Source organism: Panthera uncia (assembly GCF_023721935.1).
Source record: "Panthera uncia isolate 11264 chromosome C1 unlocalized genomic scaffold, Puncia_PCG_1.0 HiC_scaffold_4, whole genome shotgun sequence".
NCBI lineage: Eukaryota > Metazoa > Chordata > Mammalia > Carnivora > Felidae > Panthera > Panthera uncia.
In genome coordinates, this window is record NW_026057585.1 from 79698987 (window position 1) to 79712035 (window position 13049).

A 13049-nucleotide genomic window follows, 5' to 3' on the forward strand; every position below is an offset into this window, starting at 1 on the left:
GGGCGCGCCTTCTTCATTGCAATTCCTCGCTCCATCACCGCCTCGCCATTTTCCCAAACTGATGGCAACGGGCCACCATGGTTGGTCATTTCCCGGTCAGAGAACCAAATGTTACAGAACCTGGTCTGATCGCCCAGTGGAAGAACCAAGCAGCACCCAGAGATGTTGAAAGGCAGGAGGTTGATTTCACACCAGCGGGCTCAGGGGAGATCACTCTCCAGAGGTCTGAGCCCTAAGCATAAGCAGAGGGAACAATTTACAGTCTGTTACTTCCGCATTCCGCGTTAGGAGTAATTTGGTATTTGGGCAAGCGGGGCGGGAAGAAGAACCCGGGAGGGGGTTCTTAGGTCGGGGACTGGAATTTCCCTATCAGTCCTGTCGGCCATCTTTTAACAGATTTTTCCCTATCAGGAAGGGATATGAAGACAGGAAGGAGGTGATAATAGAGGAGACAGGGTAAGGGGTGGGGAGTGGTTAGGGACCGAAGGTCCTTAGGTGTATTTCCTCCCCACTGCAGAAAGAAGAAACCCAACTCAAACTAACTTCACAACAAAATGCGTTGGCTCCGGGCGCCTGGGTGGCTCAGTCAGTTAAGCCTCCGACTTCAGCTCAGGTCACAATCTCACAGTCCGTGGGTTTGAGCCCTGCGTCGGGCTCTGGGCTGATGGCTCAGAGCCTGGAGCCTGCTTCCGATTCTGTCTCTCTCTCTCTCTCTGACCCTCCCCCGTTCATGCTCTGTCTCTCTCTGTCTCAAAAATAAATAAACTTAAAAAAAAAAATGCGTTGGCTCACGTGACAAAGTCCAGTAACTGAGTGGGCTGTGACTTAGCCAGTATCTCCAGCTCCATTTCTCTGGGATTCCCTCAGCTGTGTGGCCGTGGCTCCAGGCAGGCTTTCTCAAGGCAGTAATGTTCAGAAACTCATCTTCTATTCCCACCCCCCAGCAGTTATTTCGTTGACGCAAATCGGGTCACCCATTCCTGATCATCCAATCCCTGTCATCATGAGAATGTCATCACTGCATAGCTACTTGTGTTCCTAGTTGGAAAACAGGCCAAGGAGAATGGGATTATCCCCAAAGCAGGCCCTGTCTGGAACCCAAGGAGGGGAAGCCCTGAGACACATGGGCTTCCTGGAAGGAAAAGCTACCTAAACAAAAACTACAGTACTCTTAAGAAGAGGGGACGTGGGGCGCCTGGGTGGCTCAGTCAGTTAAGCATCTGACTTCAGCTCAGGTCATGATCTCATAGTCTGTGAGTTCAAGCCCTACATCGGGCTCTGTGCTGACAGCTCAGAGCCTGGAGCCTGCTTCGGATTCTACGTCTCCCTCTCTCTCTCTGCCCCTTCCCCACCCACACTCTGTCTCTCTATCTCTTAAAAATAAATAAACATTAAAAAAAAAGAGAAGGGGGGAAGCGCCCAGCAGTGTCCACCACAGACACTAAAAAATAAACATGCAAAAACAGACTGGGATAATGCAAAGAGAGTCGGGTAGGAGTCCGTGGCTTTCAAATTGAGCCCTGAGAGAGGGCTTCCAGGGAAGGTGGCTGAGTAGGAGGATCCTGGGCTCACCTCATCCCATGGATACAACTAGAAAACACTCACATCAGTGTAAGTAACCCAGAAAATGACCCAGAGTCTGGCAGAACAGACTCTCCACAAGTCAAGGCAGAGAAGAGGCCTCATCGAAGAGGGTAGGAAGGGTGGAGACGCAGTCAGGAGCTAAATGGACCCCGGAGACTGTCCAGGGGACGGAGGGACCTGTGAGCATGGAGGGGAGAGGACCCTGGAGAGACCACACAAGGAAGACGAATCCCCCCAACATTTGGCTTTGAAAACCAGGGGGGCCAAACTTCACGAGTTCTTATCATCAGCGGGACTCAACACCTGGAACTTTAAAAGTCAGTGAGTGGGCTTGGCTCTGGGAAACTGAGTCCCTTCCCTTAAAGAGATAGTACAACAAACAGCCCACAGACATACAGCATAGAAGCAGCAGTTGGAAACACTCCTGACACCTACAAGAGGGAGATTTGTTTACTCATCTCAGAGCGCGTCACAGAGGGACAGTGATCACGGGGAGACTCCTCCAGGAACAAAGGAGCTGGTGGGCATCTGGCACCTCAACATACACCACAGCCACCTATGGGAACCGGCAGGTCACCAGACTCCCTGCTTGTCTTGCTAACAGCACACCCTGCCCTCCACATTTCCCTGCAGGCCCGCCCCCTCCAGCCGGGCCTCCGCTCCAGGTCCCCTCACCCAACAGACACGTGCAAACCTTGCTAACCCCATGTGTCCCACCCCAGTGTGTTTCTGCAGATCCCCCTCGCCCCCCACAACCCAGCCTGCCTCGGTCTAAGTGGTTGCAGGTACCCTCCTGCAGGAAAGACCGTAAGTGGGAGTAAGAAAAGTAGGAAGCAGTAAAATTGAGTATGTCTATAAAAATCAGTCAAGGGGGATGCACAAAATAAAAGGATGTAAAGCATGACACCACATACCTAAACAGGGGGGAGAGGAGTAAAGAATGGGCTCAAACTGAAGCGACCATCAATATACTGTAGACTACCGTATGCATAAGGTGTTATATACAAACCTAATGGTGGCCACAAATCAAAAACCAGTAATAGATATGCAAAAAAATAAAGAGAAAGAAATCCAACTATATCACTAAAGAAAGCCAGCAAACCGTGAGAGAAGAGAGCAAGAGAAGAAACAGAAAAGAACTATAAAAACAACCAGAAAACAAGAAACAAAATGGCGATAAGCGCATACCCATAAATAATTACTTGGAATGTAAATGAACTAAACACTCCAATTAAAAGACATAGGGTGACAGATTGGATAAAAAGCAAGAGCCATCGATAGGCTGCCTACAAGAGACTCATTACAGACCTAAAGACACATGCATATGGAAAGTGAAGGGATGGTAAACTATTTATCACACAAATGGAAGTGAAAAGACAGCCAGGATAGCAATACTTATATCTGACAAAATACACTTTAAAACAAAAACTGCAACAAGAGACAAAGAAGGACACTATATAATCACGAAGGAGACAATCCAACAAGAAGATATAACAATTCTAAATATTTATGCACCCAATATGAAAGCACCCGCATATATAAAGCAGTTAATAACAAACATAAAGGCAATAGTCAAGAGTAATATAATAATAGCAGGGGACTTGTTAATACCTCAGTTACATCAATGGATAGATCATGCAAACAGAAAATCAACAAGGAAACAGTGGCTTTGAATGATACGTTGGGCCAGGTGGATCTAACAGATATAATCAGAACATTCCATCCTAAAACAGCAGAGTAAACATTCTTTTCAAGTGTACATGGAACATTCTCCAGAATAGATCACATACAAGTCTCAACAAATTCAAAAAGATTGAAGTCATACCATACATATTTTCCAAAGACAATGTTATGAAACTAGAAATCGACCACAAGGAAACATCTGGAAAGAACACAAATGGATGGAGGTTAAATAACATGCAAATAGATCACATATTAGGTCACAAAACAAGTCTCAACAAATTTAAAGTAATTGAAGTCATACCATGCATTGCTTCCAACCACAATGCTATGAAACTAGAAATTGACCACAAGGAAACATCTGGAAAGAACCCAAAAACATGGAGACTATCTAACATGCTACAAAATAATGAATGGGTCAACCAAGAACTCAAAGAAGAAATCAAAAATTACATGGAGGGGGCTCTTGGGTGGCTCAGTCAGTTAAGGACCCAACTTCGGCTCAGGTCATGATCTCATGGTTCATGGGTCCGAGCCCTGCACTGGGCTCTGTGCTGACAGCTCAGAGCCTGGAGCCTGCTTCAGATTCTCTGTCTCTCTCTCTCTCTGCCCCTGTTCCTTCTCTCTCTCCCTCTCTCTCTCTCTCTCAAAAATAAATAAAAATTAAAAAAATACATAGAGAAAAATGAAAATACAACAGTCCAAAATCTTTGGGATACAAAAAAAGCAGTCCTAGGGTTTATAGCAATGCAGGGCCACCTCAAGAAGCAAGAAAAATCTCAAATAAATTGAGACCTGAAAGATGAGTGGGCATTAGCCAGGTGATGAATGCAGGGAAGAGGAATCCATGAAGTGGGAACTGCATGTGCGAACATTGGGAAGAGCTCACCTGTTGGAGGAACAGAAGGGAGGCCACTGTGGCTGAAGTGTATTAAAGGAGGGGAACAGTGTGTGACAGAGAGCAAGTGCAAAATCATGCACCCGGGGTGGAAAGCCCAGTGACCTGACCTGATTTATGTTGTAAGAAAATAACATGCAACTTTTGGAGCTTGGGTTGAAGAAGACCAAAAAGCAGAAGTAGGAATGCAAGTTAGGAGGCGGCTGCAGCTGACCAGGTGGGTGATGGTAGCCAGGATGAAGGCAGTAGCCATGGGAATGGAGAGCAAGGGGTAGAGTCAAGGTGTCCTTTGGAGATTTAGTCCACGTGATTCGGTGATTGGATATAGAGGCAAGGGAGGAAGAAGAGTCAGAGGTGACTCTTGAGCAACTGGATGGATGATGCTACTCTTTACTGGGATGAAAAAGAAAGGTTGGAGGGCTAGGAGCAAGCTTGGGGGAAATCGGTGTGGACCTGCTGAGTCGCAGAGGAGATGCCACGAACTAGTTATGCAAATCTGAGCTCAGGAGAGAGATTAGTGGCCATCACAGATGGTGGGTTCCAGGACAAAGGTGGCTGAGCTGCTAAGCTGGAGTGGTCAAAGCCTGCGTGGCCCTCCTGTGGTTGTATGAGCCCCCCAAGGGGATGACAAGGAAGACTGCCAGCCAGGGGAGGAGGTCTTCGGTGCTTGCAGGGGCACATCCAGGGGGTGGGGGGCTGACACAGGCAGGGAGGGCTACGGGACAATACAGGTGAACTGCAGGGGCACCACAGGAGCAGACTTTCAAAGGACCCGATGGTGGCACGTGGCCAAGAGTGCAGGCCCTGGAGCCAAACTACCGGACTGGAATCAGGGCTTTCCCACGGAACTAGCTGTGTGGCCTGAGGCGAGTGACGAACCTGAGCCTCTGTGGCCCCCAAACGGGGATAATAATGACACCACTTCATGGAGGTAGTGGTGAGGCGGAAATGCTGTCATCGCTGGCCCTTGGCAGAGTGCCTGGTCCTCAGGTACTTAATACACGTGAGCCTTTACAGCTATTAGCTCTCAGCTCTCGGTCACATAAATAAGGGAGGAAAAGGACTGATCTGGAGGCAGTAGCGAGGCGCGAGGAAGACACAACCCCGCCTCACCACCAGGAGAAGCCCGGGCCGAAAGCAGGGAAGCAGCCTGAGAGGGCTGCCCGGGGTGGGGGCGGGGGTGGGGGGGTGGGGGGGTGCATCCAGAGTAAGGCAGGACCCGGTGGTGCCGCACAGGTTAGGTGAAGAGAGGGGGGTGTTAGGGGCTGATGAGCGTGGAGTAGGACTTCTCAAGGGGGATGGACAGGCCTAGAGGAGAAAGCAAGGGTCTGAAGAGGCGGGCTCAAGAAGACGGCGGCCCAGGGCACCGAGGGATGGTCAGTAACTTCGGCATGTGAGGTTGTGCTGACACATCAGCCTCAGAGAGAGAGTTCAGCTGAGCGCATTGCTTTTGGACGGCAAGAGAAGGCCCAGAGAGGGCGTAGAGCGGTAGTCCCCTGCAGAAGCACACACAGCAATGTGCAAGGGGTAAGAGAACCGAATCGGGCCACTCAGCGCTCTGGGATGGGCAGTGTTGGGTGGACTTTAGCCCTGACTTGGCATACAGATCAGACAAGATGGAAGTTACTGCCTGTGTGTCCGGGGCAGGCCATGAGATCCACCTTCGACGCCCTAGAGTCCCACAGAGACCAACAGTAAATCAACCTTGGAAAGTCCTGACCAGAAGTACCTAACGTTCTTGCTTTTCCTTTGCCAGGAGAGTGGGAAAGATGCCCAATTGTGGTCAGTGGTCTTCCTTTTAATCCTCAGCCATAAAACTCCTAGAAGAAAACACAGGCAGTAAGCTCTTGGACATCCATCTTGATCTTGGACATCAGTCTTGATCTTTGTTGTGACAGGAGTCTGGGTCACAGGAGAGTGGAACAGGGGAAGGATATAGACTGGTGACCCAAACAGTCCAGCCCTCTGTTTCTAATTCGGGAACTGTGAAGAAGCTGCCTCCCGTCTCCCTGCTTCACTTCCCCCTCCACGTGCTCCAGTTCTTGCTCTCCCCGATTCAGCTCTGCCTGCCCCCCCCCTCTCCTGGCTGTCCGTCTACCTCACTCGCTGGACACCCAGGACAGCTGACACCTCTTTCTACCTGTTACCCTTCCTATCTCCCAATGTCGACTGCCTTCTCCCCTGACTGTCCCTTTGTTCTTTCTCTTCCCTTGTCTGTTTCTTGCTCTCCCCATCCACACACCACCTTTTCTGACTTGTCCCCCCTCTTCTCTCAATCCTTCCTTTGCCCCTGACCCACCTTCTTCTACAAGCTGCCTGAGCCCTGTAACTATGGAGTTCCTCACACCTTCTCTTCAGACCTCAAGCCCAGGGATGCCCCAATCTCACCTGGTGATTCCCACTGCCAATCTGGGAATTAGGTGCCTAGTCAGGTTCCTGGCGCAGCCCAGAACTTGTGACAACACAGGCACCCAGCAGCCTATTGACACGAGAGCCAACAGAAAGCCAGCCCCGGCCCAGGAGCATCTCTCTGGGTTTTTTCCTAGTATTGCTTTCTCGGTCGTATTAGTCATAGCTAGCTCTAGCTATCTAGATTGATAAAAGTTCTTGTTCCTGCCTGGGTTGGCTGGTCAACTTTCATGGCCCCTGACATTTGTAACTGACCTCTGGGCCCTCCCTGCTAATGGCAAGAACATGGCAATGAGTTGCCTGTGCCCTCTGTCCTGTCTTCCAGGAAGGCAAACCCTGGGGATCTGGTCACTCTCAGAGTAACTGCTAGAAAGAGGTTACATGAAAACATGTCAACACAACCTGGAACTTCTCTTCCAGGGTGACAATGACTAATTTTCTCCCAGATCTCATCTTTGTCCCCAGATGTGCAGACCATTAGCCCATCCCAACCACTACTATAATCTACACTGGAGAGTCTGACTCCTACAGGAAGAAACAATTTCCAGTGGATTCTGATCAAGGCCAAGCCCAAATCTGAAATATCACTCTCTCCCCACCCTCTACCAGTTCACAACCAGAATTCAAGGACAGCAGAATTTAAAAGGCAAAGAGTTGCCTATAACCCACTTCACAAAAATACAGACTGAAATTTGATTAGGAAACTTAAGTGTCTTCAGCCACAACGTCTTCTGGACATTACCAGAAGGGGTAGGTGAAGAAAGGAGGGGAAAGAACCCCCATAGAGACCCTCCACCTGGGCCCTCCTCAAGTACAAAGTGTGTCAGCTCTGTTCCTGAACTGGGGGGCAGAGGGGTGGCAAATCAGAAGAGTCAGGCCTTTGGCAAGCCTTCCTTTCTTTTCATCCATAATCTTTGCATCATTTGGGTCCCAGATACCTCAGATTTCCTAGCACAGAGACCCCAGGGGAAATATCAAAGCAGACATGTGGAGATGGCCAGCAGACCGAGGAGCCACCTGTTATGGACAAAAGGCAACGCCTCATGAGCTCGTACATCCACTCATGTATGAAGAACCACGGAGAACAGTGAAAGGAAGATACCAGTCCAGCACAAAGGGTATGAGATCACGTGCCCCAATCCTCCCCCACAGCCTCAATGTGTACCCCTGATTTACACCCCCTTTCCTCCATGCTTTGAGTTCAACAAGGAAAATGCCAGAAGAATCCAAAACAGTCTTATTTTTTCTTTGTTTAATCAGAATAATTTATTAATTCATCAGGCCACTGCATCCCAAAATAGGATTTGACCAGGTTTAAGAGATGTACATGACACCACCAAAAAAAAAACAGAAAATAGTAAAAGATAAGGAAGTGAAAACAAAGCCAGACAAAATGAAGTCAGTGATCGATGCACAAATTGCTAACCAAAAGGGCCTGCTCAGTTTTTGGAACTGGATCTTGAACCTCTGAGCCTCCTGGTGGCCAAAATTTATCCCATTTTCATTTCACAGTCACTAAGATCAATCACCAATGTCTAGTTTTCATAAGAAATTAGTTGCTCAAGGAAAGTCCCTGGAGAAAATGCCGAGGATGTGCCGGAAGGGCTTAGCGTGACCTCCAGCCCGGCTTGCCTCACCTCCTCTGTTTCTGGGAAACTTCAGGAGTGGGGTTGGGTCAGGGGCTGCATATATGGTCGTGAACAAGCTTTTCCTTGTCGGCTGCTGTCTATAGGGGTATTCTCCTGCCCTGCCCACCCCCCTTCCCGGTGAAGTTGGAGTGACGGTCTCAAAGCAGCTCCTCACCATCACCAGGACATGCCCTTGACCCTCATGCTCATCTCCATTGCCTCTAACTTTGCAGAAGCTTCTCTGTGGTCTGTGGATTCCCCAAAGAACTGAGGCCAGGCCATGTTCTACATTGAAGAAAGAAGGGGAGTCCTTTCCCCCGGGTGTTATATTTGTCACTTGGCACCACAGTAGGGCTCCCTGAGCCCCGGTGACTCCCAAGAGATTCCAGTGCCAGTGGCTCGGTCACTGCTGCCCGAGGCTCCTCTCCTGCTTGGGCTCACATGAATCTGTAATGCTGATCCAGAACCAGCCTTAGAGGCACATTGTGTTTCCTTTTTCTCCCTTCCTCACCCTCTAGGCGCCACCGTTATGGAGTCTTTTCCAACAATGAAAATGTGAAAAATAAATGTGACTTCAGAAAGTATTACGTAATAGCAGACAGGATCAGAATGGTTCCCATATCAAGGGAATCCCTCACCGCACCCTCATTAGAAACGTGATGTCTGTGTGGACCCTTATTCTACCTGTTCACTGTGTGTAGGTAAAATTGTTCAACTGGATCCTGCCCTTGCCCGTTCTGACGCTCTTGACTCAGCTAAGTGGCTCTTAGAACAAAGCAGCTCTCAGCCTTGAGAAGCGGGGAGCCTGAGCCACACTGAGAAGAGGGGCCTCTTCCTCCGGGCAGCACAGGGCAGGGTCACCGGGTGCAGGCTCCTCCCAGGGTTCTGACAGGGACCGGGTGGGAAGTGCACCAGAGGGCAGTGAGGTCCCCAGCGTGGGGCGGGGAAGTAGAGGGAGGTGGAGATAGTTCCAGGTTTGCCTCTAGTCAGAGTGACGGAAAAGATGGCACTAAAGACACGGTAGTGGTAGTGGTGATGTCGGGAGAGACAGCAGCAGGAGCCGTGGGAAGCAGCGGCTGCCCCCTGGACTCCGGCACAACTCGAACCCCTCTCCTGCCAGGCCTTCCCTGACCTCGCGCTACATGTAGCACGAGCCTCCAGTCGCAGCCTGGGCAGGGGCTCGACACTGGTGTCTGCTGCTCAGAGAGGACACTAAGGAGCATCGGAAGGAGAGGTGGCATCAAGACTGAGAGAAGGGGATGCTTCACCACATTCATTCTGACCGTAGGCTCCACTGGAAGACTGCCCAGTGCTGGGGAACCACGGCCCACTGGAAAATGCCCTTAGGAGGGAGAGCGTGTCTGGGGCCCTGAGTCTGTAGGAGTCTGACTGTGTGTGCCTCACCGGCGTTGTGTGAAGGAGGCTGCTTTGTGGGCCAGTGTGTACGTAACGTGCATGCCGAATGGATGGGCCCAGGCTGAAGATGGCTGCAAGGGGTCACAGTGCGTGGGGGGGAGGGGGGGCACGAGTGGCTAGAGAGGCCCCGGAGTCACTCAGGTTGGACTGGCAGGGAGGAGACCGGGCTCCTAAGAGGAGAGCCCAGGGCAGGAGACAGATCTGGAAGTCCCGGGCACGTACACACTGGGAAGCCAATGCCATCCGCAGCAGCCCCAGGACGGAAGTTCAGACAGCAGCCTGTGGCTTCGCACCACACCCACACCCACTCAGTACTTCAAAGCTCTGCACCCCCGTCCCCAAAGGGGGTTACCTTCTCCACAAAGTGACTAAACACAAACTCCTTTTTGCAGCCTGGAGGCAGGGAGCTATCCCCGACCGGGGGTGCCGGAATGGGATAAAGCAGGGAGAACCCAGGGCACCCATAGGTCCTGACCGCTGCATTCTTCAGCATGTGAGGACCCGACTGCCTCACGCTCCTTCTCGCAGGATGAAATTGTGCCATGCAGCTGGGCTGCAGGACAGCATTCAGTGCCCTCTCAGTGGGAGCACACCAACTCCTCCCACCTCCCCCGCGATCAGCCATGGCATGGCCATCAGAAACACAGCTTCCGCCAACAGGGAAAGGCCCGGGGAGGCAAAACTAGAGGCCCAAGTTCCTGTAAGGCTTAACGTTCAGTTCATCCAAGTCTAACCTGAGCAGGACTGACTCCCTGAGGAAAGGGAAATTCTTAAACCCCATTTCCTTCCCCAAAGCAGTATCTCATGGGGAGAAACATCACTGTGGTTACAGGTCGTCCCTGTCTCAACCCCCTGTATCTCTCACCCATATTGTTGCAAAGATAGAAATCCACAGTAAGTGCTTTAATAATAGCTCAGCCTTGCTCAAAACATTGCCGGTTCAGACCATCCCAGGCCCTCTGCTCTTTAGGGATTCTCGGTTTCCCTATTTGCTAAAAGGAGAATTCATAAAGGAATTTTAGTAGGAAATGTGGTCCACAAAGTGCTTTGGGATCTTCACACCTGAGTTACCTGCCCTAATGCAGAAGGGGATTCAGGAGAATGGTCAGGAACACCTTAGGCTCCAGAAACAGATCTGGTTAAAGCCTGCCTCTGCCATTTTCAGATGCGCCACCAGGCAAGTTACTTGGCTTTCCCAAGCCTCGGCTCTCTCCTCTGGGAAATGGGGACACTATTAGTACCTCTCTCCCAGCACCACTGTGAGGAGGAGATGAGATGATGTGCACAAAGTGCTTAGCACAGAGCCTGCCAGAGTAAATGCTCAATAAATACCAGCTACTTTTGCTATTGTTAATAATTTATCAAGGACATCACTGAGGTTCCTCCTCTTTGCTGAGGTCATGGCGGTCTGCTTTAAGCCACTGATTCCCAATTATGCCCTCTCTCGCCAGTCTTAAAGCTCTCCTGTACGGACACACCCCAACCGAAATCCGCCACGTGAGAATTTGCTGATGTGTGCCAACAGAACACGTGTACCTGTGGACAGTGTGAAGGCACAGCGAGGTTTGGACTCACTGCTCAGGACCCCTGATGTACCTCTAAACTCCTACATGACCAGTTTGGCTCAAACACTGATCAAGTCCTCACGTGACAGCAAATATAAGGAGGGCCTGAGGATTGCACAGGGTTTTTTTACAGTAGAAAAACAAATTACACTTAAGAAAAGTGCCTTCAAATCCAGACCCTTAGCATCTGTAATTCACTTCCAAATAACCTGGATTAGGCCAAGATAACTTGCCTGGGTATACACCAAGCTTAAGAATTCGGAAAGCTCCTAGCACACATCTTACGCTCTGGGGAGATTTCAATATGCGTGTATCTGTTTGCCGTGACGGGGGGCGGGGGGCCTCCTACGATGCTTTCCCTCCTGCGTGGGTTCTCCGGTGGGCGCTGAAGTGGGAGCTATTGTTGAAGTCTTTGCCACACTCTGTGCACTTGTAGGGCTTCTCCCCAGTGTGGATTCTCTGGTGAATAATGAGACTGGAGCTCTGGTTAAAACATTTCCCACACTCTCTGCACTTGTAAGGCTTCTCTCCCGTGTGAATCCGCTGGTGAGTAATGAGGTTGGAACGGTCACGAAAGAACTTGCCACACTCAAGGCATTTGTAGGGTTTCTCTCCCGTGTGCACTCTCTGGTGCGTGATGAGCTTGGAGCGCTCACTGAAGCCCTTCCCACAGTCCACACATGTGTATGGCTTCTCCCCCGTGTGGGTTCGCTGGTGGTTAGCCAGCGTGGAGCTCTTACTGAAGTTCTTCCCACATTCAGCACATTCATACGGCTTCTCTCCCGTATGGATCCTTTGGTGACTGATGAGGGCAGAGCTCTTAGAGAAGGTTCTTCCACATTCAGGACACGGATACAGCTTTTCCCCTGAGCTGGTGCCGTGTGGGCCAGAATTCAAGTTCTTGCTGGCACTCTGAGGTTGTTCAAGAGATGTCTCTTCCGTAGAGTTCCTCCAGGGAGCACTGAAGGATGGGCTTTGGCCAAAGGTTTCCCCTGCCTCGCAGCAATGATCAGGATTGCCTCCCACGTGGATTCTCTGATGTTTCAGGAGGTTGGAGCTCTGGTTGAAGCTTTTCCAACATTGCCCACATTTATAGGGTTTTTCCCCTGTGTGGATTCTCTGGTGGGTGACAAGATTGGAGTGATCGCTAAAGCTTTTCCCACACTCAAGGCACCTGTAGGGCTTCTCTCCTGTGTGGATTCTCTGATGGGTATTGAGGTTGGAACGATCGCTAAAGCCTCTCCCACATTCAGGGCATTTGTAAGGCTTCTCGCCTGTGTGGATCCGCTGGTGGGCAATGAAGTGCGAGCTCCGACTGAAGCTTTTCACACATGTGTCACACTTGTAGGGTTTCTCTTCCAGGTACAGGCCTTGGTGGTCGATAAGTTTTTCTAAGTCATCTTCAGAAGAACATTCTTCCCACTGCTCCTGGGGGGGATTTCCCCACTGCCCTTCACCTCCACCTTCATTTTCACTGTCTTGCCCCCAGTCATGAGGGTGGCAAACATCCTCTCCAGTACATTTTGATAAGGCTCCAGGCAAATCCTCAAAAATATCTTGCTCTGAAATCTGGTCTTCGTCCTTATGCCTCATCTCAAAACCTGAAAATACACAGAAATGCAGTTTTCTTCGTTCATTAGTTAATATCTACTTATATATCTTATCTTGTGTCTTACAAATTTAGCTACAATGATATCCTATATTTTCTTTTTTTTTTTTTTATGTTTATTTTTGAGAGAGAGAGACTGTGTGAGCAGGGAGAGGGGCAGAGAGAGAGAGAGAGACAGAATCTGAAGCAGGCTCCAGGCTCTGAGCTGTCAGCACAGAGCCCGATGTGGGGCTCGAACTCACAGACTATGAGATCATGAC

The 13049-nt window shown here is 50.2% G+C and overlaps 1 protein-coding gene across 4 annotated transcripts in view; it reads right to left on the bottom strand.

Moving 5' to 3' along the window:
* Positions 1–6238: 6238 nt before the first annotated feature.
* Positions 6239–13049, bottom strand: part of ZSCAN20 (zinc finger and SCAN domain containing 20) — a 28384-nt gene continuing 21573 nt past the window's right edge. For all 4 annotated transcript variants that reach the window (XM_049617536.1, XM_049617534.1, XM_049617535.1 and 1 more), the window contains one exon: positions 6239–12781. In XM_049617536.1, the coding sequence (XP_049473493.1) occupies positions 11526–12781 (1256 nt within the window). In that variant the 3' untranslated portion in view covers positions 6239–11525. The remainder of the gene's footprint in view (positions 12782–13049) is intronic.